The 26,595-nt window shown below is 39.3% G+C and overlaps 1 protein-coding gene and 1 non-coding gene across 2 annotated transcripts; both read right to left on the bottom strand.

The window, feature by feature from the left end:
* Positions 1 to 1,142: 1,142 nt before the first annotated feature.
* On the bottom strand, positions 1,143 to 24,683 carry LOC101602117 (plasminogen activator inhibitor 1 RNA-binding protein-like). Its single transcript, XM_045143403.1, has 4 exons — positions 24,492 to 24,683; positions 12,485 to 12,549; positions 2,008 to 2,094; positions 1,143 to 1,962 (listed from the first exon to the last, which is right to left on the bottom strand). Exons 1-4 carry the CDS (start codon positions 24,681 to 24,683, stop codon positions 1,479 to 1,481), a joined length of 828 nt encoding a protein of 275 aa, XP_044999338.1. The 3' UTR covers positions 1,143 to 1,478.
* LOC123458099 lies at positions 2,099 to 2,205 on the bottom strand. Its single transcript, XR_006635398.1, has one exon. It is a non-coding gene; the product is annotated as a U6 spliceosomal RNA (small nuclear RNA).
* Positions 24,684 to 26,595: the final 1,912 nt, after the last annotated feature.

Genomic DNA, 26,595 nt, shown 5'->3' with positions numbered 1-26,595 from the left:
GACTACTCAACTGTGAATATATTTTAAACTATTGAATATTTGCTTTAGATGGCTAAATTGTATAGCATGTGTATTATATCTACATGAGCCATTTTCAACTTTTTATTGGCTACTTCCATAAGTATAGAAAAGAAACTATGATAATTCCCTCCAACCATCCCCATTGTCTCCCTGACAAATCCACCCTCCTTTGAATCACTTTCTCTATCCAATTTGTCTATGTTCTGTTTTGGTATCACATTTTCCCCTCCTATTATGAAGGTCTTGTGTAGATCGTGTCAGGGACTATAAGGTCATGAATACCAAAGCAATTTTATATCTGCAAGACACCATTGTAGGCAGTTCTACCCTTCCCTTGGCTGTTACATCCTGTCTGCCACCTCTTCTGCAATGGACCTTGAACCTTGGAGGGTGTAATAGTGATATCTCACTCAGTGCTGAACACTCCACTGTCACTTCTCAGCACCATGGTGACTTTTGAGTCACCTCAGTGGTCACTGGCATCTGAAAAGCTTCTCTAGCCAAAAGTGAGAGTAGCATTAATATATGGCCATAAACATAAGTGTTCAAAGGGCAGCTTGGTGAACATAATATATCCTTTTAGTCAGAAAGCAGTAGTCACTAATTCCCTAAGGCTTATGACCTCCCCAGTCTTAGGCTTTTGACTAGGTTTTCAGTACCAAGCATGTATTCCCTCCTGTGGAGCAGAGCTCCAGTGCAATCAGAGCAGTTGGTTTTCCCCATAACATTCCTCCAGTTGGCACATTTGGTTTAGCTGGCCAGCCTTAAGGCTTGCAGGGTCCACTATTGGTTAATATTGTAGGTGACTTCTTTCTCTCCAAAGGCTGCATGCTACATAGCTCTTTTCAGCATTCTGACAGCTGGTCAACAGGGAGAAGGCTTTCATCGTACCTCCAGCTTGATTTCTCAGTGATTTGCAGCCAAGCATGTGAAATCTTCAGCAATAGGGTCTTACCCTCTAGTTCTGGGATGCAAGCAAGAGTCTTGGCAATGGCCTGTAATGTTTAGAGGCATCAGGGGCCTCCCTACCAACAGGTCACTGGAAGGTATTCCACCCCTGATAGTACATTTTTTTCTAATAACAATCTGTGGCTTTCAGGTGCACTATTTTTTTTTTGAACTGGTACACACTGTTCACACCTGTATTTCAAGTTTGGAAATGCATATTTGCAAGCAGCAATACAAAAGTATTCATGGAGAATGCATAATCTCTGAAAATTATGAAAACATCCCTGCTACCAATACATTTCTAAATACAAAACTGACTAACATATTTGTTACTTCTGTGTAGCGAGAGAAGTTCATTTTCAAAACAGATAAAATTCAGTCTTTAGGTGTGAATGGTATGAATGACAGTCTTTTTTTTTTAATTTCTTAGTCGTTTGGGATCCTTAAGCATGCAAAAGCTTTGAACAGGAAAGTCCACAAAGGGACCATGGTTGTATTGTGGCATCCAGTTAGGCTAGAGCTGGGAATGCCTCTGGGTCATCCATATCAGGAGCTGAAGCACTTGACTTATCAGTCCTGCTGCCACGATTTGGATGTCCACCTCGGCCACGTCCACCTCGTCCTCCTCTACCACCCCTTCCAGGGCGCCCTAGGTCTCCAAAGTTGATCTCCAGCTGAGACGTTATATCATTTGATGGCTTCCGGAAATGATGGTCCATAACCGAATCTTCAGCATGAGCCTCTTCACTTTTTGATTTATGAAGAACAAATCCCTTCTTCCATTGCCCATCAGCACCTTCATTTGGTTTCCGGATATTAAACTCTACTTTTGCTCGGTCTTTATTTTGAATAGCCTTCCACTCATCCAAAGTCATCTCTTTTGGACCCTCTTCCTTAACCTCTTCAACTTCGTTCTCCTTGTTTTCAGTGTTGGCTACTGGATGTTCTTCACCTTCAGGTGTTTCCTCAGTCACATTTGATTGATCCAAATCACTGCAATTATAAGATATTTGTTTCTGAATGTATTTGGGGGACTCTGTTAATTCATCTTTGACAGTTCCCCAGTTGTGAGATCCACTACCTCCACGCTTGTCTTCATGCTTCAGGCCAGATCTATCACTTCCACTATAAAAATATGGAACGCTTCACGAATTTGCGTGTCATCCTTGCACAGGGGCCATGCTAATCTTCTCTGTATCGTTCCAATTTTAGTATATGTGCTGCCGAAGCGAGCACTCAGGTGCACTATTATCCACCTTTATAGGATACTTCTGCCCGAAACTCTATCTCTTTTTAACACCTATATTATTAGCTAACAAATAAGTAGATTTTCATATAGAAGCCATTTTTTAATTAAGAACATACTTTTTATGTATCATGCCACATTGCTGAAGGAATTAATCACCTTTAGAAGTTTTGAGGTGGAGATTTTCAGATCACTTATTTATAGGATCATGTCATCTGCACATAAAGCTAATTTGACTATTCCTTTCCAATTTGTATGCCTTTTATTTCTTGTGTTTAGTGCATATAGATTTGTGATTGTCATGTCCTCATGCTGTGTCATTGTCTTGATGAGTTAAGAAGTGGTCTTTGTCCTTTTTGGTTACTTTTGGTTTGATGTCTATTTTATGAAATATTAATATAACAACACCTACTTGTTTATTATTTTCATTTGTTTGGAATATTATTTTCCATCACTTTTACCCTGAGGAGGTGTCTGTCTTAAGTAGTAAGTTAGGTTTCTTAAAGACAGCAGATAAAAGGGTCCATTTCTCAGATCCTTTTGATGGATTAAGACCATTAATACTGAATGTTCTAACTGTGAGGTTCAATTTAATCCCTGCTATGATGGGGTGCTTTATGGGGTTTGGTGCTTTCTTGGGCTTTATACTTTTTTTGAGCCTGGTATATTTTTAGTTATTGTGATCTTCTTGTCTCTTGAGATTGATTGTTTGACTTTTCTGTGTAGATTTTTCCCTGAAGTAATCTCTGTAGGTTTGGCTTTGTGTTCATGTAATCATAGAGCTGACTTTTTTGATGGAAAGTTTTCCTTTCACCATCTGTTATAAGAAATACTTTTTCTGGGTACAGTAGTTTGGGTTGGAAGCCATAGTTTTTTTAGATTTTGAAGTGTTGCATTTCAGGCCCTTCTGGCTTTCAGAGTTTCCATGGAAAAATCTGAGGTAATTCTGATGGGATTTCCTTTGTACATAGTGTGTTTCTCTCTTGCTGATTTTAGCACTCTCTTTGTTTTCATTGTTAAAAGTTTTAACCATGATATGCCTTGGAGAATATCTTCTTTGTTTCTGTCTGTTTGTTCTGTGAGATTCTTTTTTTTTTTTTAATATTTTTATTTATTTAAGAGTGACAGAGAGAGAGAGAGAGAGAATGGGCGCGCCAGGGCCTCCAGCCACTGCAAACGAACTCCAGACGTGTGCGCCCCCTTGTGCATCTGGCTAACATGGGTCCTAGGGAATTGAGCCTCGAACCGGGGTCCTTAGGCTTCTCAGGCAAGCGCTTAACCGCTAAGCCATCTCTCCAGCCCCTGTTCTGTGAGATTCTTGTATCTGAATGGGCCTCTCTTTTTGCAAGTTTGAGAAATTTTTCTTCAGTAATTTTATTCTCTATACCCTTTGTTTGGATTTCTTTCCCATCTGGTATACCCATGATCCAGATGTTGGGTCATTTTAGGGCACTCACAGTTCCCTCATATTCTGTTCACATGATTTTTTGAACTCAGCAAAGTTTTTGGACTCCTGATCAATTTCTTCTGGCTTATCTTCCACCGTAAAGATTCTGTATTTCACATGTAAAAATTGTTCTGTCTTCCTGTTAGTGAAGGGTTCTAGAGAGATTTCTAAAAGCTCTATTTGATTTTTGTTTTCTGTTTGGTTGTTTGGTTGTTTTGCATCATATCTATCTCTCTTTTTTAATTTTTAAATTTTTTTAGAAACAGGCCAGAGGCCCATGAGTTGATGAATGGATAATGAAGATGTGGTACATATACACAGTGGAATTCTATTCAGTGATAGAAAAATGAAATAATGAAGTTTTCAGGAAAATGAGTAGACTTGGAAGAAAATCATACTGTGAGGTCACATGATCTCAGAAAGACAAAAGATGGCCTGTTCTCTCTCATCTACAGTTCCTAACATGGAATAGCTTGATTTGTTGAAAATTTACAGTAAACATCATCAGTACTATTAAAGTAACAGCATTTTCCAGCACTATGAGGGCTAGCCTTCTTGGAGCTACCTTTCTTTTCAGTTTCAGCCTGATTTTTTATTATCCACAGGTTGTAGCCTGTGGTGTCTTCAGCAATAGGGTCTTACCAATTATCTATGGTGAGTACCAAAGTGCTTTGGCAATAGCCTGCATCGTTTTGGGGACCTCATGGGCTTCCCAGACCAACAGCTCTCTATGAGTGGGGGCGGGGGAATAATCCAGTTCTGGCACTGGGATTTGCCAGCCAGAGCACATGTTTTTAGGGTTAAGTTTTCTCTACCCCCTACAGGATACTTCTACCTGGCATTTTCCCTTACCTTCTTAATAGTTATATCTTAATTAGCTAACCAGAAGGAAGGTTTCTATGGTTCTGATTCATGCTGTCATGAGTTTTATGTAATTCCACCCCAACTCTCTCTTACCTCTGTCCCCCCTTGACCTTTCTACTCTCTGTATCTCCACTTAACTGTCAAGTATTTTCTCCTCTCATGCCTCTCTGCTACCACTGTTTCCTAGCCTCTCTCCCCCTTGCAAGTAAATAAATACAGGTGTTGGGTTTTTTTTAAAGATATTAGACCAACAACACTTGCTTCTTTCCTAGGCCCAATTTCTTGAAATATAACATTTATTCTTTTACCCTAACATGTGTCTCTATTTTATGGAAAGGTGAGTTTCCTAGCAGCAACAAACAGAAGCATCCTGTATTTTAGTCCAGTCTATAAGTCTTTGTCTCTTGGTTGGGGCATTGAGACCACTGATATTAAGAGTTATTATTGAAAGGTTTGTTTTTATTCCTATCATTCTTAATTTTGTCGTGTTTGCTGTTTTTGCATGACTGTCTTGCATTAACTATTTTTTGAGCATGGTTTATTCTTTCTTATGGTCTCATGTATGTGCTTTTCCATGTGTTCAGTCTGTAGGATCCCTTCAACTATTTTCTATAGAGTGGTCAGATATTCCTTTAGCCTGTTTTTATCATGTAAAGTTATTATTTCTCCTTCAATTATGACAGATAGCTTTGCTAGTTAGAGTAGTCTGGGCTAGTAGGTATTGTCTTTCTGAACTTGGAATACATCATCCCAAGATCTTCTGATTTTCAAAGTTTATTTTGAGTATTCTATTGTTATCCTTATGGACTTGCCTTTATAAGTCACTAGATGTTTCTTTCTTACTGCTGTTAATATATTTTACTTGGTCTCTGTATTTAGTAATTTAATTATAATGTGGCAAGGAGAGGTTCTTGTCTGTTTGCTGTTCTAAATGCCCCCTGTATCTGTATTAGCATCACTTTTCCTATTTTAGGGAGATTTTATCCTATGATATTGTTGAAAATACTTACTGTACCTTTTGATTAAAATTCGTTTTTTGTGGCTGGGTGTCATGGCACACATCTTTAATCCCCACACACAGGGGCTGAGGTAGGAGGATCGCCATGAATTCAAGTTCACCCTGAGACTACATAGTGAATTACAGGTCAGTCTGAGCTAGAGCAAGACCCTACCTCAATAAAACAAAACAAAACATCTTCTATACCCTGAATTCTTGTTTGTTCTCGTCATAGTGTCCCAAATATCTTTAAAATCCCACTTATACTTTTTTTTTTTGCTTTTTTTGACTTTTTTTAAAATTTAATTTATTAGTTTTCTTTTCAGCAAATATAGGCAGTTTGTTACCATTGTTTAGGCTCATCTATGATCTACCCCCTCCCATTGGACCGTCCTTGTTGATATAAATGGGTCGTGCATTGTGGAGTTAGCCCACAATTATTGGTATGATTAATGTCTCTGCAAATCATGACCCAACATGTGACTCTGACATTCTTTCCGCCCCCTCTTCTGCAAAATTTCCCTGAGCCAAGTTGGGTTCATTTTTGGTCTGCTTCAGTGCTGAGGTGGTGGGGGCCTCTGAGGCTCTGGCTCTCTGATTTGGTAGGAGTTGATTTTTCTCTGTGTTGGTCTCCTTCCCCTTTGTGTTGTTATCCGGTTCACAGGAAAACATCACCCTTACTTGTTTCGCCAATTGTCCTTAGTTTCAGTTGGGCCCCTTTTGAGGTATGTTGGGGCAGCTCTCTCCTTAGGATCTGCATCTATCTGAAAAAGAAAAGCAGATACTCCAACGGAGAGTAAGTTAGCACCCAGAAAATTGAGATAACACTTACTTTTTTGATAGAGAGTTTGAGTGTAGGCCCTCTTGTACCCCATGATTGATGGTAGATTGATACTGGAGAGTGGGCTTGTGTTTGGGTATGGTTCTGACTTGTTTCCTAGCTCCAGCTATGGGTCTGGTACCACTGAGGGGATCAGTTAGCCAAAGCAAGAGCAGTTGGTTCCCCACCATGGCTGTGTGCCACTATTGCACTTGTGTGGGCATTGCAACAGGTTATTTGTTGCTAATTAGGTTAGACAATGAGTTGCTTGGACAGATATTGGTCATTTCCCCCAGTCGCCCATGTAGCACCTTCTGGCACTAGACACGCTGACTGTCTGGGGACTGACTCTCTCCTGGCTTCCAGCCATTCCATTCCATTTTACGTGTCAGCTGCGTATGGAGTCTTCAGCAATAGGGTCTTACCACTGGCCTTTGGTGGGTCATCAAGTACTCTGACAGAAGTCTGTCATTGTTTTGGGAATCCTTTTAGGTTTCTCTGATCAAAAGCTCATTGTGGATGGTAGCCCCAAGCTGGAAGTGGGGGTTACAGGTCAGTGCCCGCTAAGAAATTGAAGAAAAACATAACTAATATACAACAGTTAGAGAGGAGAGAAATAGAGGGGAGGGGAGTGAGGGAGGGAGGGAAGATGTAGAAGATTTAGGTTAGTCTTGATCCTACCCTCTCCAGTGTCTTGTGGTTCAGGTGTTTCCTGCAAGGGTCTAGTGAAGGTTCAGCCATTTGGTCTGTCTTTTAGGAAGTAGAATTTTATGGTACCATCGCCGTTTGGGTCCAGATTACTGTTTTCCACCCTTCGTTGCCCTCTCCGCCCTCCCCATCCATCCTATTGTCTAGTCCATGAGGTGCTTGCTGGGTATGTAAGGTATCATACTTTCTTATTAGTCTTTATCTTTGTTGGAATATTCCAGATCTACCTTGTCTTCATGCTCAGATATTCTGTCCTCTCCTTGACCCATTTTTTGGTGAGATTTTCCTGAAGATTTTTTTTTTAAGTTTTATTTACTGGAGAAAGAGAGAGAAAGAAAGAAAGTGAGAACAGACATACCAGGGCCTCTTGCCACTGAAGATGAACTCCAAACATATGTGCCACCTTGTGCATCTAGCATTAAGTGAGTCCTAGGGAATCAAATTAATGCCTTCAGGCTTTACAATCAAGCACACTTAACCACTCAACCATCTCTCCAGCCTTAGAGCTTTTTAAAAAAAATTGACTTATGTTTTTCATTTCTAGTATTTCAGATCGGTATTACTACAATATTTCTATTTCCTTACTCATATCTTGTGTCTACCTCCTTGTCTGACTAACGTAATTTTCTGTATTCTGCTACAGTTGTTTGCTCTCTTCGAGCATATATATATAATCATTCTTTTGAATTTTCTGTCTGGCATTTCATCTAATCCAATCTCACTAGAGGTCATTACTGTTGCACTTATAAATTTTGGAGGAATTATGCTGTCTTGATATTTTGTGTGGCACTGAGATTTTTGCATCTCAAGTTATTTTCAGTTCTTGGGTTTCCTAGTTGTTGCAGTCATGTTTGCATTGCTGGCAGAAATCACCCAACCAAGAGCAGCTTTGGGGGAAAAAAAGGTTTTATTTTGGCTTACAGACACAAGGGGAAATTCCACAATGGCAGGGGAAAATGATGGCATTAACAGAGGGTGGGCATCATTCCCTGGGCAACATAAGTTGGACAACAGCAATAGGAGAGTGTACCAAACACTAGCAAGGGGGAGCTGTCTATAATGCCCATAAAGCCTGCCCCAAACAATACAATGCCTCCAGAAAGCATTAATTCCCAAATCTCCATCAGCTGGGAACCTAGCATCCAGAACACCTAAGTTTATGGGGGAACACCTGAATCAAACCACCACATTCTGCCCCTGGCCTCCATAAACTGATAACCATACATGATGTAAAATGTAATGCATTCAGTTCAACTTTAAAAGTTCCCATTTTTTTAAATCAATCCTAATGATGTTCATATATTCCCATAGTCCAAGATCTTTTAACTGAGCCATAATAACAAAAATTCCCCCCCAAAGCCCATAATGGCACAGAATAAACATTCACACTACAAAAGAGGGCATTGAGCATAGCAAAGAAATAGCCAATACAAGATTTAAAACAACCAGGGCAAACATCAAACTCTGTAGCTTCAAGTTCAACAACTCTAGCCAGTGACAAATCTCCAAGTCTGATAACTCTAACCAGCAACAATTCTCTACAGTTCCAATTCTACCCCTCCAGTTAGGCTACTCAGAGTCCTGAAAACTTCATCTGGGGCCCCCAGCTCTCCTTAGCAGATATTTCGTGGTCCCGGCATCTCCACTGAGTCTCCACTGCAACCCACTGTTCATTCTCACGGCTCCATCTTATCTCCATGCAGGCATTCTGCAAACCTGCTTCACACGGCCCATGGCCCTTTCCAAACCACAAGACTGCATTGCAAACTCAATGAACCTCTCTTTCCTGCATTTCTTATACTCCACAATACCAGGTAGGGTGACAATTTGATAATCCAGGGGGCTAATAAAGCAGACTTTGAAGAACAGGACACTCCTTGAGAACTCAGGCTCTTTCAAAAGAGTCTACATTCTTCCTGTTGCCCCAGTGCAGGTCACCTGGCCTAATCTCAAAGGTTATAATCTCTCATACAATTAGAGCTGAATGAGAAGAAGTTTTAGCCGAGAGACTTCAATTCTGTGCCATATCCCTCTGCTGACACCAGTCCATTTCCACGCAAAGCAACCCTGCACAAGTTCTCAGGACACGTGCCCAATAGCAAGCCTTTCACACAAACTGCCTCTAGCCCAGTCCAGGCAAAGCTATATCACCCTCACAAATCAAACTTCACAGTCCATAGTTCCTACTGCATTCAGATATTTCAACTCTGACCAAAATAGTCCATCAAGCTGTACTTGCAGCACTGCAAGCCATCCCCAAGGCCAAGGTTTCAAATCCTTCCACATTCCTCTTGAAAATTCAAAAGGCCAAAGCCACACAGTCAAGTGTCTAGCAGCAAATGACACCACTCTTCACTACCAACATTACTGTTGCAGTCAGTTTCATATTGCTGGCAGAAATCACCCAGTCAAGAACAGATTTTAGGGGAAAAAGGGGGGGGGGTTATTTTGGCTTATAGACTTGAGGGGAAGCTTCACAATGGCAGGGTAAAGTGATGGCATGAGCAGAGGGTAAACATCATCTCCTGGCCAACATAAGATGGGCAATAGCAACAGGAGAGTGTGCCAAACACTTACAATGGGGAGCTGGCTATAACACCCATAAGCTCTCCCCCAGTAATGCACTGCCTCCAGAAGGTGTTAATCCCACATCTCCATCAGCTGGGAACCTAGCATTCAGAACACCTAAGTTTATGAGGAACACCTGAATGAAACCACCACACTAGTTATTAGTTGTATTCTTGGATGGGTAGGAGCTCAAGGCGCTAGATATGACTTCTATATTACTTACCAAGTAACAGCAAGAATAACCCAAGCTGGTGGCTATGCCTGCTGTGCAAATGTCCTAGTAGCAAATTAACAATAATGTTCCTTTTAACATTAGTATTTAGAAGTGTGTTACTTCAGAAGTGGGAGCAGTGTAGGGTGTGTTAGTGTGAGGACTAGCATTAACATTTAAAAAAGATGAATGTTGATCTGGAGACATGGCCCAGTGGTTGAAGGTACTTGCTTACAAAATCTGCTGATCTGGATTTGATTCCCCAGTACCTGCAAAGGTCCAGATGCACAGTAGCACATATATCTGGAGTTCATTTGCAATGGCAAGAGGTCCAGGTGCACCTATTCTCCTCTCTCTCTCTCTCTCTCTCTCTCTCTCTCTCTCTATCTCTATCTCTATCTCTAACTCTCTCAAATAAATAAATACAGAAAAGAAAAACTGGATGCAGCACAGAGAGAGAAGTTGGAGTGCTGTAGGTTTCCTCAAATTTTGTAGGTTATTGAGACTATGAAAGGTTGTAGCTATGGAAAATGAAAAGGAGGGGACAAGGAGTAAAGAATATGGAAAGAGATTGGCAAGAGAGGGAAAATAAATGAGTTGTATATAGGAAGAGTAGTAGACAGATCCCAAGAGTAGGCTGGATGGAGAAAAATACAGAACAAACCTAAAATCTAAGCAAAATACAAACACAAGCAAAACTAAAAGGAAGTATTTATACATGCGTGATGAGTAAAACAAACAGGCACACTAACAACACCAAAGGCCTTAAATTGAGAGGGTGTGGTTGTTCACATCCTTAATCTGGTCAATTGGGAGGTGGAGGTTCCTGGGTTGCAATGGGTTCCAGGGTAGCCTGAGCCAAAGTAAGACCCTGCCCCACCCAAAAAAGTGAATAAAGGCACTATAAATTAAGACATATTAAAAGTGGCAAAAGTTAACCCTAACGCATGACTTATTTAAGAATGTCAAAGTAAACTAAACATACATGAGATCTAACTAATCAGTATTTTTCCTTATTGGATTAGATTTTGAATTCTTTCCCTCCCTGGGATTCTTTTCTATAGTAACCTGATCAGATATAGAAGGTACAATAGGTGCTTCAGTGCAAGATAATATATCCCCAGTGTAAAACAGCCCAGTGACCTTTGGGAGTTATTTTCTATCTCATCTCTGGTGAATGTGAAGCTGGGTCCCTCTTCTGTGTACTATGGGCTCAGTTTAGCTGGTTAGGTTGGTCAGCTCTTCAGAACAGCCATGCTAGATGCTGTGTGGAGAGGTGGCTCCAATCCTTTGGTGTCTTGAGATTTCCAGTGCTGACAGATGAAGGAAAGAGGTTGTGGAAAGCTGACTGATGTTGCTCTTGATCTGCTAAGCTGATTGTCTTCTGCATCAGGTATTTTTGACTTTGCAAGGCTGGTATTAGTAGGAGAATCCCTTCCCCATAGTTCTGCTCTTCCTGCTCAAAGCAGGGCCTGGTAAGGAGAAACATTTCCTAATAGCCACAGGCTACTATTTTGTAGGTTATTGACACTATGAAAGGTTGTAGCTATGGAAAATGAAAAGGAGGGGACATGGAGTAAAGAACAGATTTTAGGGGGAAAAAAAGCCTGATCATCACTGATTGTATACTTACTGGAATTTCCTAGTACCCTTCTGCTTCTCTGCTGGGGTCTCTCCCAAGTTAATAATTCCCTACATACCTTCACTTTTGGTAGAAGTGTTTATTGTATGTTATCTTTCTTCTTTTTACACCAGGTTTCTTTGGCAAAGCTTTTATTCTGCCATCTTAATCAGATGTCTCTCTAGTTCCATTTCTATAATTTGAAGGTTAGTTTTGTGGTTTAAAGTTCACAAAAAGTCTTCTCTTGTTATTTTTAAATACTGCTTTTTATTTTCCCCCACTTTCCCCCAGCATGTGTCCACACAGGATTAGTCAGAACTAATAAGAAGCTACGAATGAATATATTTTGGGTGTTTTTTTTTTCAGCCTGTTTAGTGAACATGGGCAAAGGCTATTGAGTTTAGGAACCCGATCAACCAAACAACATTGTTTCAGCATAGTAAACCATGGTGAGTTTGGATAGAAGAGAAATGAAGTATTGTGTTGGGTTGCTTAACACAAAACAGAATATAGGAGTAGTTTATATTTGGGGCAAGTGGGGGGGATCAAGAAGGACATTTTTCCTTTGGTGCAGATATGCATAAACCAAGAGAAGAGAAAGAATGAAATTAGTCACTGTAAGTAGGCCCAGAAATCACTCCAGACTTTACTGACTTGATATTACAAGCAACCTTGGAGAAAATATTAGTAGGTGTTTACCACTACTCAAAGGCCTGAGCCCTGCAGGCTATTCATAATATGCAATAGAAGTGATTACTGCTGAGCTCCTTCCCTGACTTGGAGGCACTCATGGGCTCATATCTGAATAAGAATGCCATGAGTAGGGTAGCCCAGTTTTCATAAAAGAGTCATGCTCAAATTTTTATGGCTTATCCAGTAGCAAACAAGATATATGCCACAGTATTTCAGTGGTGACAGCAGACTGCCAAGAGTGCTAGATTGTCTGTGTTTCAATAAATTTATATTATGCAGTGCCATCAGTAATAGCTGAGAAGACTTTAAGTCCTTGTTTAACAGGTCACAGGATGGTTACTAGAGCTGACTTAAGTCTGAATAAGTATCACTGGAAGGCTTGGAGTTATCAATAGAGTAAGTATCCTGGAAAGAAAAGAAGAGGCATTTAATTTGAAAATTTAAAAGAATGTGCTGTTATTTTGTGATGATGGATTTATACATATACACATGACAATCATTATGTGTATTATGAAAGTATTAATGAATCAACAACTCCACACCTAAAACTTCTAAATAAAGTACACAGACACTAATTAGAGGTTGTATCTTATCCATGTGCAGTCAGTCTTGGAAAGATCCTTGAAGTTAAATGCACAGTGGGACTTCAAGAGGGTGGAGACTGTCTCTAAAAGTTAAAAGAAGACAGTGGCATATAGTTAAGTTTAGGCCATCAAACCAAAACAACTACAAAAACTCTTAAATTTCCTCTTCTTAAAAAAAAATACTACAAAGTTAAGGCACTTGCCTACAAAGCCAAAGGACTTACATTCAATTCCCCAGGACCCACATAAAGCCAGATGTACAAGGCGGTGCATGTGTCTGGAATTTGTTGGCAGTGGCTACTGGCCCTGATACATCCATTCTCTTTCTCTCTCTCTCTCTCTCTGTCTCTCAAGAAAATAAATAAATATAAAAATATTTAAAAAAAAAAAACAAACTAGAGAACAAATAACCATCAGCAAGCAGTACCCTGTTCCCTGCCTGCCTTGTTTTTGTTTTTGTTTTTGTTTTGCAAGGTAGGGTCTCACTGTAGCCCAGGCTGACCTGGAACTCACTATGTAGTCTCAGAGTGGCCTCAAACCCACGGTGATCCTTTTACCTCTGCCTCCCAAGTGCTGGGATTAAAGGCGTGCGCCACCACGCCCGGCTCTGCCTTTTTTTTTTAATCGATCTGGTCACAGAACAGTAATGAAGGTGTTTTTCAGTCAATGCTACACCTACGACACACCTAAGAGAGACTGCAAGCTTGAGGACAGCATACAATATAGAACAGCTGAAATAGAAAATCTTTATGGAAATTCAACTGTTGCTAATATAATACCCATTCCAATGATGGAGTGCTTCGAGTGCTGGACTTATTTAGAAGCAGACACTGGATACTTGAGCTGAAGAATAATTAATGTACAAATATTCTCAAAATTTGGTTGGTGTTGGAGAAATCAAATCATAAATCCTAGGAAGCCATTGCAATCATTTGTACATGAGATCATTAAGGGCAGAGGGCTAGGATGTGGAAGACTTAAGAATGGAGTTAGTGATATTGGTGAGACCATAGTATTGATGAAAAAGTGAATAAAAATTATTTCAAATAAAGACTTAGTAATATGTTTTTAAAAGCAGGAGAAATGGTACCAAGGTTATGAACCTAGAAATGCTCAAGGTGTTATGGACAGTTAAGGGAAATATAATGGAGATTATCTCTGTGGTATAGTGGACTCATTTTTCAATCTGACATTTTAGGAGTCGTGGTATTTGAATCAAAATGTTTTATGGATGATGGTCAGTATGGGACTAGACAGAGGGTAAGAAGCGTAATTGCAGGTTGGAGAGGGTCACTCAACCTGGATCACATCTGAAAACAAAATGTACCTAGAACTTTTAGAAGAGATGTGTCAAAGGAGTGAAAGTTTTGTAACAACTCTTTGACAGGGCTGGATTTATAAGAAGTGAGTCAGTGACATACACATCAGAGCTGGTAGGAATTAATTAATCTTCAAATTTCTGTGTTTTCTACAGTGCCATAGATTTTAACCATCTACAAAAGCAGACCGCTCGTCTGCCGTTAGGAAGCTGAAGAGGAATTGTATTTCATTTGAATCAGACGACAACTTCCGTGGTTTACTTTGTAGGGCATTGCTGGATGCCACAGGACTTCCCTGAGCACTTCTACACGACTCAGGAAGATGATTGGTACTCTCTCCTTTGCACAGATATAGAACTAAGAAGATACGAAATTTAAATAAAATACTTTTTTTTTAAAGGGGGCTGGAGTGATGGCTTAGTGGTTAAGGCACACGCCTGTGAAGCCTAAGGACTCAGGTATAATTCCCCAGTACCCTCATAAAGCCAGATGCACAAGGTGGCACATGCATCTGGAGTTCATTTGCAGTGGCTAGAGGCCCTGGTACATCCACTTTCTCTCTATCTGCCTCATTCTCCATCAAATAAAATATTTTTTGAAACAGAACTTTTGCCGGGTATTGTAGCACACACCTTTAATCCCAGCATTCAGGAGGCAGAGGTAGGAGGATTGTGAGTTCGAGGCCACCCGGAGACTGCATAGTGAATTCCAGATCAGCCTGGGCTAGAGTGAGGCCCTACCTCAAAAAAAAAAAAAAAAAAAAAAAAAAAAAGAACTTTTGTCCTCTTACTCCTTCGTGATACCAGAAAACTTAAGTTTGTCATATAATATAATATCATATAATGCAAAACAGTAATAAACTAAGGTACCTGCTATGTTCAAATTATGGCATGTTTATTACCAAAATGTACAAGTTAGTGATGAATAGATTATCTTGATATTCAATTCAAAGTAGGCATATATGTGTAGCTAGAGCTGTTTTGTTTTGTTATGAGTTTACTCCTCTGCCAGTTATTCATGACAACCAATTCTGTCTGAGCTCATTTATATTTAGATTAGGGACCATTTGTAGAGAATATCAGGAGAAAAATAAATTTATAAAAATAGCAAAAAAAATTATCTTCACTTTATATTTTAAAAAGCTTATAATTTGGGTCTAAGAGGTAGGTTAGCACTTAAGGCACTTGCCAGCAAAGCCAAAGGGCTCAGGTTTGATTCCCAAGTACCACGGAAGCCAGATGCACAAGGTGACATGTATGTCTGGAGTTCATTTGCAGTGGCTAGAGGGCCTGGCATGCCCATTCTCTCTGTCTCTGTCTCTCTTTCTCAAATAAATAATAAAAAAGCTTTATAATTTGTTGCTCTTCCTCCTCCTTTTTCTAAACCTTTTAACATTTTCTTAATTTCATACTTCTTCCCTTCTTTTTTTTTAAATTTTTTGTCCATTTTTTATTTATTTGTTTGAGAGTGACAGACACAGAGTAAAAGACAGATAGAGGGAGAGAGAGAGAATGGGCGCGCCAGGGCTTCTGGCCACTGCAAGCAAACTCCAGACGCGTGCGCCCCCTTGTGCATCTGGCTAACGTGGGGAACCGAGCCTCGAACCAGGGTCCTTAGGCTTCACAGGCAAGCGCTTAACCGCTAAGCCATCTCTCCAGCCCACTTCTTCCCTTCTTAACAGCTCCCTCTCTCTTTCCCTCCCTCCTCCTTCATCTCTTCTTCCTTCTTTCCCCCTTCTCATTCTTCCCCACAATCACTTTCAAGTTTATTTCAACCTTCCTAGGAAGGGTTTTCTTTCTTAGTTGGTCCTCTCCAGTATTTAGCCAACACAAGCAGCTCCCAAAGTGGGAAGATGACCTGCCGATTGGATGATGCTTATTTTCTAAGCTGAATGTCTTTTTCAGACCTAGCAGTTTAAAAATAAGTATATGATGTGTGTGTATAAGTATGTATAAGTTGTTTTGTAGGATTGTTAATCTGAACTTAATAATTTTTTTTTAAATTTATTTATTTATTTATTTATTTGAGAGCGACAGACACAGAGAGAAAGACAGATAGAGGGAGAAAGAGAGAATGGGTGCGCCAGGGCTTCAGGCCTCTGCAAACGAATTCCAGACGCGTGCACCCCCTTGTGCATCTGGCTAACATGGGACCTGGGGGACCGAGCCTCGAACTGGGGTCCTTAGGCTTCACAGGCAAGCACTTAACCGCTAAGCCATCTCTCCAGCCCTGAACTTAATAATTTATTGATTGACTGCTAGACATATTCACTACTAGCCCCCAAATTACATAATGTAGTTGTAATCTTTGTAAATATTTTTAATGTTCATTTTTATTAATTTCATATATTTCTCATTGGTTAAATGACTCAAACCATTTCTACACATTAAGATGGTGCAGTACTCACACACTGCCATTAACCATACTTTATATTAGTTTCACTTTCTATGTCCAAAGGGTGGTTGTTCTACAGATGCCAACTGTGCACCCCTGAGCCCTGCAGCCCACTCATAGGGGCACTGCAGGCTATTTTAAATTTCTGAGAGAAACACAGCGCCATCTGTTGGGAGGACCTGAATTACCACGTCTACTAACTTGGAACTTGTAACCTAGAGCTATAATAAAAAAAAAAAAAAAAAGCTAAAGGGGCAGGGAAAGTGGGGGAGGGGAGGGAAATATCATGGTTTATTGTCTGAAAGTATAGAAATGGTCTATATAAATATGAAAAAGAACTAGGACACTCAGGGTGCCAAGAACGGAAAATCATGGAGTCTCTGCTACAGACATTAAAGTTTCTTTTGCATCAGTCTAATTATACATTTTTGCACAATTAATCAGAGCAATTAAAATACATTACCCAAATTTTGATAAGGAATCATTTTTAAATATATCTGTATCAAAAACACATCTATATTAGATACATAGGACTGTTTTCCAGTTCACATAACTATAAATTTTACTGACTGAACCAATTTTATTTCCTCAGCTTTGTATTTGGAGGGGATTTTTAGTTAGCTTACTTGGTTTTTGGCTTTGCTTGGTTGGTTGGTTGGTTGGTTAGTTGGTTAAGTTTTGGTTTTGGTTTGTCAAGATAGGATCTCGCTCTAGCCCAGGCTGACCAGGAGTTTACTATGTAGTCTCATGCTGGTTTCAACTCAAAGTGGACCCAATGCCCCCGGCTGTTTTTTTTGTTGTTGTTTGTTTGTTTGTTTTAAGATGAGTTTTCACTGTATAGACCAAGCTATCCTGGGATAACCTCTTGTAGCTCAAATTGATCATGAATTCATGATCATCCTGCCTCAGCTTCCAAATACTAAGGTTTTAGATGTGTGCCACCTCACAGTGTATGCCCACGTGTGTGTGTTTGTGTGTGTGTGTGTGTAGAGAGACATACATATTTGCTGTTGTGATTCTTAAGATAACTTGTTGGCAAAATATGAAAATAGAAAAAAGTTCTTTCATCAATATTGTCCTTCCTTGAACTCTATAACAAATACTTCTAAGCAAAGAGTTAGAAAACAACTTTCTTGTAGGATTTATTATCTAAAACCATCCCAATCAGTAGCTATTAGCCACATGTGGTTATTTAAATTTAACTGAATGAAACTCAAATGCAGTATAAAATTCAGTTCCTTAGTGGCACTAACCATGTTTAGCTAGTTGTTATTGTGTTGAGCTGTGCAGGCCAAGAACATCATTGCCGTACGTTCTATAGCATAGTGCTGGGCTGTACACTAGTCATCTTGATGGATTTCCATTTTTGGTTCCCCAGAGATTTTTTTGCCTAGAGTAAATACAGCATGGTAAGACTTTTTTCATATAATATGGACATGTTATCATAAGTGATTTATATTTTTGGCATTTGCTTAACTAATTCGTAGAGATTTTGTTCATTTTGGTATTGATTAGTTTTTCATTTTATTTATATAGTTTTATCACTTCTCACAGATAGAATAATTTTTTCAGTTTTTTGTTAAATGTTGATTTTGTTCTATTAAGCTAGTATTGCTCTGAAATTCTTGTTATTGTCTCCCAAGGCCTATGTACAAATTGCTGTAGGATAGAGACCTAACCGTGGGATTTCTAAGCCATAGAATAATTCCATGTTCAACTTTACTGGACAATGTCAAATTGTGTTTAAAAGTGTCTAGGTCAGTCTACACCCAAATCAGCAATATTTAAGTATCTGAGTTCTTCATGTATTTTTAAATTTTTTATTTATTTATTTAATTTGAGAGAGAGAAAGGGAGAAAGGGAGGGAAAGAAACAGGCAAAGAATGGCACACCAGGACCATTAGCCACTGCAAACAAACTCTAAGACACATGTGTCACCTTGTGCATTTGGCTTACTGGGGAATCAAACCTGGGTCCTCAGACTTCACAGACAAGAACCTTAACCAGTAAGCAATCTCTCCAGCCCCCTTCATATATTATTTTAAATTGTCTATGAGCCTCAGAAACATATTGTTAGGGTTCAAGTCTCAGTGTTTTATTGCTCCATCACTCTCAGTGGGTGGTTCCCACCTAATAGAATATGGAGGCTGCTTGATTTCTGGCTATCACATCTGCATTGCGCCCCTAAAAAGAAAGAAGAGGGAAGCAAGGTTATACCACTTCTCCCTGACAATCATAATAACAACAATAGTTGTTTCCTGGAACTTGAATAATCTACATATGCCTCTAAACTCTGTTATCCAGAACTTAATCGAATGGTCACAACCTGCAAGAGTAGATCTAAAGTAGTTATGTATCCATGCAAAAATCAGTTGTTTTTGAATAAAGAGGAATAGTAAGGAGTAATTAGTGGTTTTTTTCCTAATTTGTCTATAGTTTGTATTTTCATACTTAAAGGATATTTAGCTTAACTATCCCTTCTTCTCTCTCTCTTCCTCTCTCACTCTCTCTCTCTCTCTCTCTCTCTCACTCTCTGTGTGTGTGTATATGATATATATATATATGTATGTATGTATGTATATATATATATATATATATATATATATATATATATATATATATATATATATATATATAATTTTTATTGACAACTTCCATGGTTATAAACAATATCCCATGGTAATGCCCTCCCTGCCCCCACTTTCCCCTTTGAAATTCCACTCTTCATCATATACCCTCCCCCTCTCAATCAGTCTTTCTTCTATTTTGATGTCATGATCTTTTCTTCCTATTATGATTGTCTTGTGTAGGTAGGCTCAGGCACAATGAGGTCATGGATATCCAGGCCATTTTGTGTCTGGAGGAGTACATTGTAAAGAGGCCTACCCCTCCTTTGGCTCTTACATTCTTTCCGTCACCTCTTCCGCAATGGACCCTGGGTCTTGGAAGGTGTGATAGAAATATTTCAGTGCTGAGAACTCTGTTACTTCTTCTCAGCACCATGGTGCTTTCTGAGTCATATCAAGGTCACTGCCATCTTAAGAGAGAAGGTTCTCTAAGAAAAGGTGGGAGTAGCATTAATATACTGGTATGAACATTAAGAGAAGTGCTTACTGGGAGTTTGATAAGCATAGTATATACATTTAGCCAGACACCAGCAGACATTACACCTCTAGGGCCCATGACTACCCCTGTTGTAGATTTTCAGTATCAGGGATATATTCCCTCCCATGGAGTAAGCCTCCAGTCAAAATAGAGGGCAATTGGTTTCTCCCATAATAGATGTGCCACTATTGCACCTGTTAGCTCATTTGGCCTGGCTGGCCAAATACAAGACTTGCAGTGTCCACTGTTGAGTATCCTCACTAGGTATTTCTCTGTCTTCCATTGAACTGCATACAGCATGGCTTCTTCCAGTTTTCTGTCAGCTGGTCTACATGGAGGAAGACTTCAGCTCAGTTCCAGCAGGACTTCTCAGTGACCTTGCAGCCCAAGTATGTGGAGTCTTCAGCAATAGGATCTTACCATCTATTCCTGGTGGGAAACCAAGGGCCTTGGCAATGGCCTGTAATGTTTTGAGGGCATCAGGGACCTCCCTGGGCAACAACTCACTGAAAGGTATCACATCTCTGGCACTGAAAATTTTCTACTAACAATCTATGGCTCCTGAGTGTACCATTCTCCAAAAAAGTAGGTTTCCATATGATTTATTTATTTCATCTTAGATTTTGATTAGCCCTCCCTTCACCTTTCCTTAATCTCTTCCCCTGACCTCACTTAGGCCTTTTCACCCCATTAATCTGTTCTTCTACTTACATATATGTAACACCATCCTATTAAGTACCCTCTCCCTCCCTTTCTATTCCCTTTATATCTCCTTTATAGCTAACTGGCCTCTGTTACTGACTTTTCTTCCTACTCACACAGAAGTCCAATCACCTGTAGCTGGGATCCACATATGAGAGAGAACATATGACATTTGGCTTTCTGGGCCTACGTTACCTCACTTAGTATAATTCTTTCCAGATCCATCCATTTTCCTGCAAATTTCAAACCTTCATTTTTCTTTACTGCTGAGTAGAACTCCATTGTGTAAATGTGCCACATCTAAATTATCCATTCATCAGTGGAGGGACATCTAGGCTGATTCCATTTCCTAGATTTTATGATAGAGCAGTAGGTAGTGAGATGAGTCCTTAGGATATATACCTAGGAATGCTATAGCTGGGTCATATGGTAGATCTCCTTTTAGCTGTCTCTGGAACCTCCACACTGATTTCCACAATTGCTGGACCAGATTGCATTCCCACCAACAGTGTACAAAGGCTCCTCTTTTTCTGCATCCTTGCCAGCATTTATGGTCATTTGTTTTCATAATGGTAGCCAATCTGACAGGAGTGAAATGGAATCTCAACATAATTTTAATCTGCATTTCCCTGATGACAAGGGTGTCCACTGTCCCCACTTTTGTTTAATTTAGTGCTGGAAGTCTTAGCCGCAGCAATAAGGCAAGAGAAAGACATAAAAGGGACACAAATTGGAAAGGAAGAGATCAAGTTATCATTATTTGCAGATGACATGGTTCTATACATACCAGCAAACTGTTATAGCTGATAAACATCTATAGCCATGTAGCAGGATACAAAATAAACACACAGAAATCAGTAGCCTTCCTATTTGCCCACAACAAACACACAGAGGATGAAATTAGAGAATCATTCCCATTCACAATTGCATCAAAAATAAATAAATAAATAAATAAATAAATAAATAAATAAATAAATAAAGTGCCCTGGAATAAACCTAACTAAGGAAGTGAAGGATTTCTACAATGCAAACTTTAAAACACTCAAGCAAGAAATTGCAAAAGACACTAGGAAATGGAAAGACATCCCTTGTTCTTGGATCAGAAGAATCAATATTATGAAAATGGCAATCTTACCAAAAGCAATCTACACATTTAATGCAATCCCATCAAAATTCCAATGGTATTCTTCATGGAAATAGAAAAAACAATCCAAAAATTCATTTGGATGCACAAAAAAACCTCAAATATCTAAAAACAATTTTAAGCAACAAAAATAAGGCTGGTTTATCACCATACCTGGTTTTAACCCTTACTACAGAACCATAGTAATAAAAACAGCATGGTACTGGCACAAAAACAGACATGTAGATCAATGGAACATAATAGAGGACCCACATGTAAGTCCGGATAGCTATAGCCACCTTATATTTGACAAAAATACTGAAAATACTCATTGGAGAAAAGGCAGCCTCTTCAGCAATTGGTACCGGGAAACTGGATATTTATCTGTAGAAGGATGAAAATAGATAGTTACCTCTCTCCATGCACAAGAATTAAGTCCAAGTGGATCAAAGACCCTAATATCAGACCTGAACCTCTGAAACTTCTAGAGAAAAAAGTAAGGGAAACCCTTCAACATATCGGTCTTGGCAAAAACTTTCTGAATATAACCCCAATTGCTCGGGCAATAAAACCACAGATTAACCACTGGAACCTCATGAAATTACAGAGCTTTTGTACAGCAAAGGACACTGTAAATAGAGTAAAGAGGCTATACCTCCTAAAGATGCCATAACCTTCCAAAACAGCACCACCACGTGAGGACCAAGTGTTAAAACATGTGAGCCTATGGTGGACATTTCACACTCAAACCATAGTAGTAGTTAATGCCATTGGGACAGTTAGACATGGGCATAAACTTTCAAACAAAATAGCTTTTGCCCCCTTGGATTCAAGACTTTATTGTAATGGGGGAGGAAGAGAATTAGGACAAGGAAAGAGGGAAGGAAGGAGTGAGCTAGAAAGAGATAGCAAGATACATGCAGAACATTTTTTTAGATGTTTATATGCCATATGTATTTCTTCTTTTGAGAACTCTATTTAGTTCCATAGCCCATTTTTTAAATTGGGTTGTTTGATTTCTTATTATTTAAATTTTTGAGTTCTTTGTATATCCTAGATATTAATCCTCTCTCAGATGGATAGCTGGCAAAGATTTTCCACCATTCTGTAGGTTGCCTCTTTTTTAAGTTTGCAAGTCATTTGATCTCATAATACTATGAAACAACTATTTGTTTCTTTTGTTCATTGTCTTCTATTGTTTTATTTTTAAGTTTTAAGAATTCCTTATATATCCCAAAATATTCTATCTATCTTTCTGTGACCTTCTATTTTAGGCATTATAACCATCATGTAACAATTTTTTAACCTATTGTCTGAAAGCATCTTTTATTGAATGAACTTACTATATTTATTGTGATTACAAATATATATTTTATCTACTCTTATACTTGATACTTTTTCTGATTTTTAATATTTATTTATTTTGAATTACTTCTCATTCTGTTTTAGAATAATTTGGCTCAATTTCTTCTACCTGTTTTCTACTTTATAGTATTTTAGCTCTGCCTTTTCTTTTGTTTTTGTTATTATTGTTCTTAAGACACAGCTACCCTCAAACTCATGATACTTTTGCCTCAACCTTCCTAGTTGGAGTCACAGGCATGTCCTACCAGACTGAACATAGGTCTTGTTTTTAATCACACTTATGTTCCTTATTGAACTGGAAAAATAATCAAATAATTCATATGAAAACAAAAAAGACCATGAATAGCCAAAGCAATCCTAACTAGAAATAACACTCATATAGGTGTGATACCTGATTTCAAGTTATACTGCAGAACAATAGTGGCAAAGACAGCATTGTACTGGCACAAAAAAGATACATACATACATTTGTACATATATACATACATACCAATGGAATAGAATAGAGAAGTCAAAAATAAACCCACACAGCTTTGGCCACCTTATGCTTTACTAATGAGCCAAATTTCACTGGGAAAATAAAAAGACAGTGTATTCAACAAATGATACTGGCAAAACTGGATATCCTAGGGGCAGGAGAAACAGATTTGTGGTTAAGGCACTTGCCTACAAAGCCAAAGGACCCAGGTTCAATTCCCTGGGACCCACATAAGCCAGATGCACAAAATGGTGCATGCATCTGAAGTTCATTTGCAGCAACTGGAGGCCCTAGTGTAACCATTCTTTGTCTGTCTCTGTATCTTTCTTCTTCTTCTCTCTCTCCATCTTTTTTTCAGATAATCTTTTCTCTTTCAAAGGACATCTCAGTAATATTTATTGTATTTTAAACCTTATTGACAACCTGCATATATATATATATATATATATATATATATATATATATATATATATATTATACATATATATATAGACAATATATCATAATCATCATCCCTGCCCATTACCCTTTATTTTCTCCCCCACCCCAAAGTTCCCCTTCAACTGAATACCTTATTTCCAAAAAATCTGTCTTCTATTTTGATGTCATCATTTTTTTCCTTCCTATTATGCAGGTCTTGTGTGTAGGTAGCATCAGCCACTGTGGGGTCATGAATACCACAGCCACTCTGTGTCTGGAAGACAGTATTGTACACCTTCCCTTCCTTTGGCTCTTACATCCACCACTTCTTCTATAATGGTCCCTGAGCCTTAAAAGGTGTAACAAAGATGACTCACTTAGTCCTGAACACTCCATTTTTTCTTCTTCAAAGCACTTTGATGAATTTTGAGTCATCCCAGTGTTACTGTCATCTAAGAAGAGAAGCTTCTCTAAACAAAAATTTAAAAAATATTTTATTGATTCATAAGCAGAGAGAGAGAGAATGGGTATACCAAGTCTTCTAGCCACTGCAAACTCCAGACACATGCAACATCTTGTGCAATTAGCTTTACATGGGCACTGGGGAATCAAACTGCAGTCCTTAATCTGTGCAGGCAAACACCTTAACCACTGAGCAATCTGTTCAGATCATGAAACCACGGTTTTTGACATTATTCTCAGTACCAGGTATGAATTCCCTTCCACTGAATGGGGCCTGTTAGCCAATCAGCGAGCAGTTGATTACACCTATAACTTATGTACCACTACTACACTGATTGGTACTTCTTGGCTGGCTGGTTGATTTGTAACTTGATAGATCCATTGCTTGTTCATACTTTAGATGACTTTTCTGCCCCAGCAGTGTAAATAGTGCTTTCATGTTCTATGGCAACTGCCCAGCGGGGCTTCCATTTCAGATCCAGCTTGATTTCTTGGTGTCTTGTGACTGTAGCATGTAATGTCTTCTGCAATAAGGTCTTAACATCTTGCTCTGGTTGGTAACCAAGTACTTTGGCAGTGGCCTGCATTGTTTTGGAGGCCTCATGGACTTCCCTTAGCAACAGCTCACTCTGTTGGTAGGAGTCAGAGAGTGACCCATCCTTGGAATTGAAATTCACCTGCAACAACCCATGGCTTTAGTGTAAAGCTTTCATCAGTCCAACAGGGTATTTCTACCCAGGCCATTTCTCTTCTCATCTCCTCTCTTCTCTTTCTCTATCTCTCACAAATCAGTTAATAAAGTGAGCTTTGTATGTCACTTCTTGCCTTTCCCCTGTATCCCCTTAGACCTTCCCGCCCCTGTATTCTGTCCCATAACTTGCCTGTCTATTATCCCCTCCTCTCCTCCCTTCCCACTTCTCTCTCCAAGTCTTATTATGGGTTCCTGACCACTAGTACTGACACTTACTACAACATACAAACAAATCGATTCCAAGTTAGGATCTGCATATGAGAGAGAATATGTGGCCTTTTTCTTTCTGATCCTGAACTATATCACTTAATATAATGTTTCCAGGCCCATATATTTTTTTGCAAATTTCACAATTTAATTTTCCTTACAGCTAAATAGAGCTCTATTGTGCATATGTACCACATCTTCATTATCCATTTATCAGTTGATGGTCATATGGGCTGATTCCATGTTCCAGCAGGATTTCTCAGTGGCTTTGCAGCCGGAGTATGTGGAGTCTTCAGTTTCCTGGTGGGAAACCAAAGCTTCTTGTATCTTGATGGGCCTTTCTTTTGAGAGAGTGGGGAATTTTTCTTTGATTATTTTGTTAAATTAGTTCTCCATGCCTTTGGTCTGAATTTTTTCTCCTTCTGGTATTCCAATGATCCAGATATTAGGACATTTAAGGGTATCCCACAATTCCCTCATGTTCTATTCACAGAAATTTTTGAACTTATTGAAACTTTTGAATTCTTGAACTGTTTCTTCCATCTTGTCTTCCACATCAGAGTTTCTATCCTCCACATGGCTGACTCTATTCTTGAGAGCTTCTAGAGAGTTTTGGACATGTTCAGTTAGGTTTGCATTTTCTTACTACTTTTCTATGTATAGTTTCCATCCCTCTGTCAAGCTCCCTTTTCACATCATTTTCTGATTTTCTTGGTGCTTCTTGGAATTCATCCTTGCATTTCTTTGTCTTCATTTAGCATCTCCAGCTGATTTTTGAGGTCCTCTTTTTTTTTCACTCTCCTTCATATCTCTTAACTGTCTTTGAAATCCTTCTATTATCTATTGGGTCTAGTCTAGTGATGGCAGAATCCACATAATTATTGGTCCTTTGTTGCTTTTCTACAAGTTCTACCAGTAGCTTGGTAGGGTTGCATTGCATATAGCTTTGTTTTGGTGTTCTGATCCTAATGTCTCTTCTATGTTTTAATTAGAGATGTTCATTGTAGGATGGGGTGATCTAACTGGATTTACTTGCATTTAATTTTTCATGTTATTCCTTTTGTGCTGTGATCTTCCCATCACAGTGTATGGGCAGGGAGAGTAGGACTGTGTTCTCAAAAGGCAGAGGAAGTGGTGCCTCTTGGGGAGCTGGCCTGGGCTAGCTGGCAGGCAAGCAGATGGGCTGACTGGTCTTGAGCTAATCTGGGTGTGTGGGTCAGCCTGAGCTCAAACACAATAGGAAGCTGAAGCAGCCTGAGGCCAGATTCTGAAGCAGCCTGAGCTCTCATTTGCAGAATGCCAAAGCAGCCTGAGCTCCTGCATGTCAGGGGTGCCAATGTTGCCTGAGCTTTCATGCGGTGATGCACCAAAGCTGCCTGTGCTCGCACTCAGATGGATGTTGAAGCACCAAGCACCAAAGCAGCCTAAACTTGCATGTGGTGGAACACTGGGACACATAAAGTCTGAGCTTACCCACAAAAGGGCAGTGGTGGTCAGCTGACATGGCAGACAGGCAGGGGCTTGTACCTGAGCTGGTGCAG

Source organism: Jaculus jaculus, chromosome 1, assembly GCF_020740685.1.
Source record: "Jaculus jaculus isolate mJacJac1 chromosome 1, mJacJac1.mat.Y.cur, whole genome shotgun sequence".
NCBI classification, from domain to species: domain Eukaryota; kingdom Metazoa; phylum Chordata; class Mammalia; order Rodentia; family Dipodidae; genus Jaculus; species Jaculus jaculus.
The sequence above is the reverse complement of the archived record's forward strand: the minus strand, read 5'-3'. Positions and strand labels throughout refer to the sequence as shown.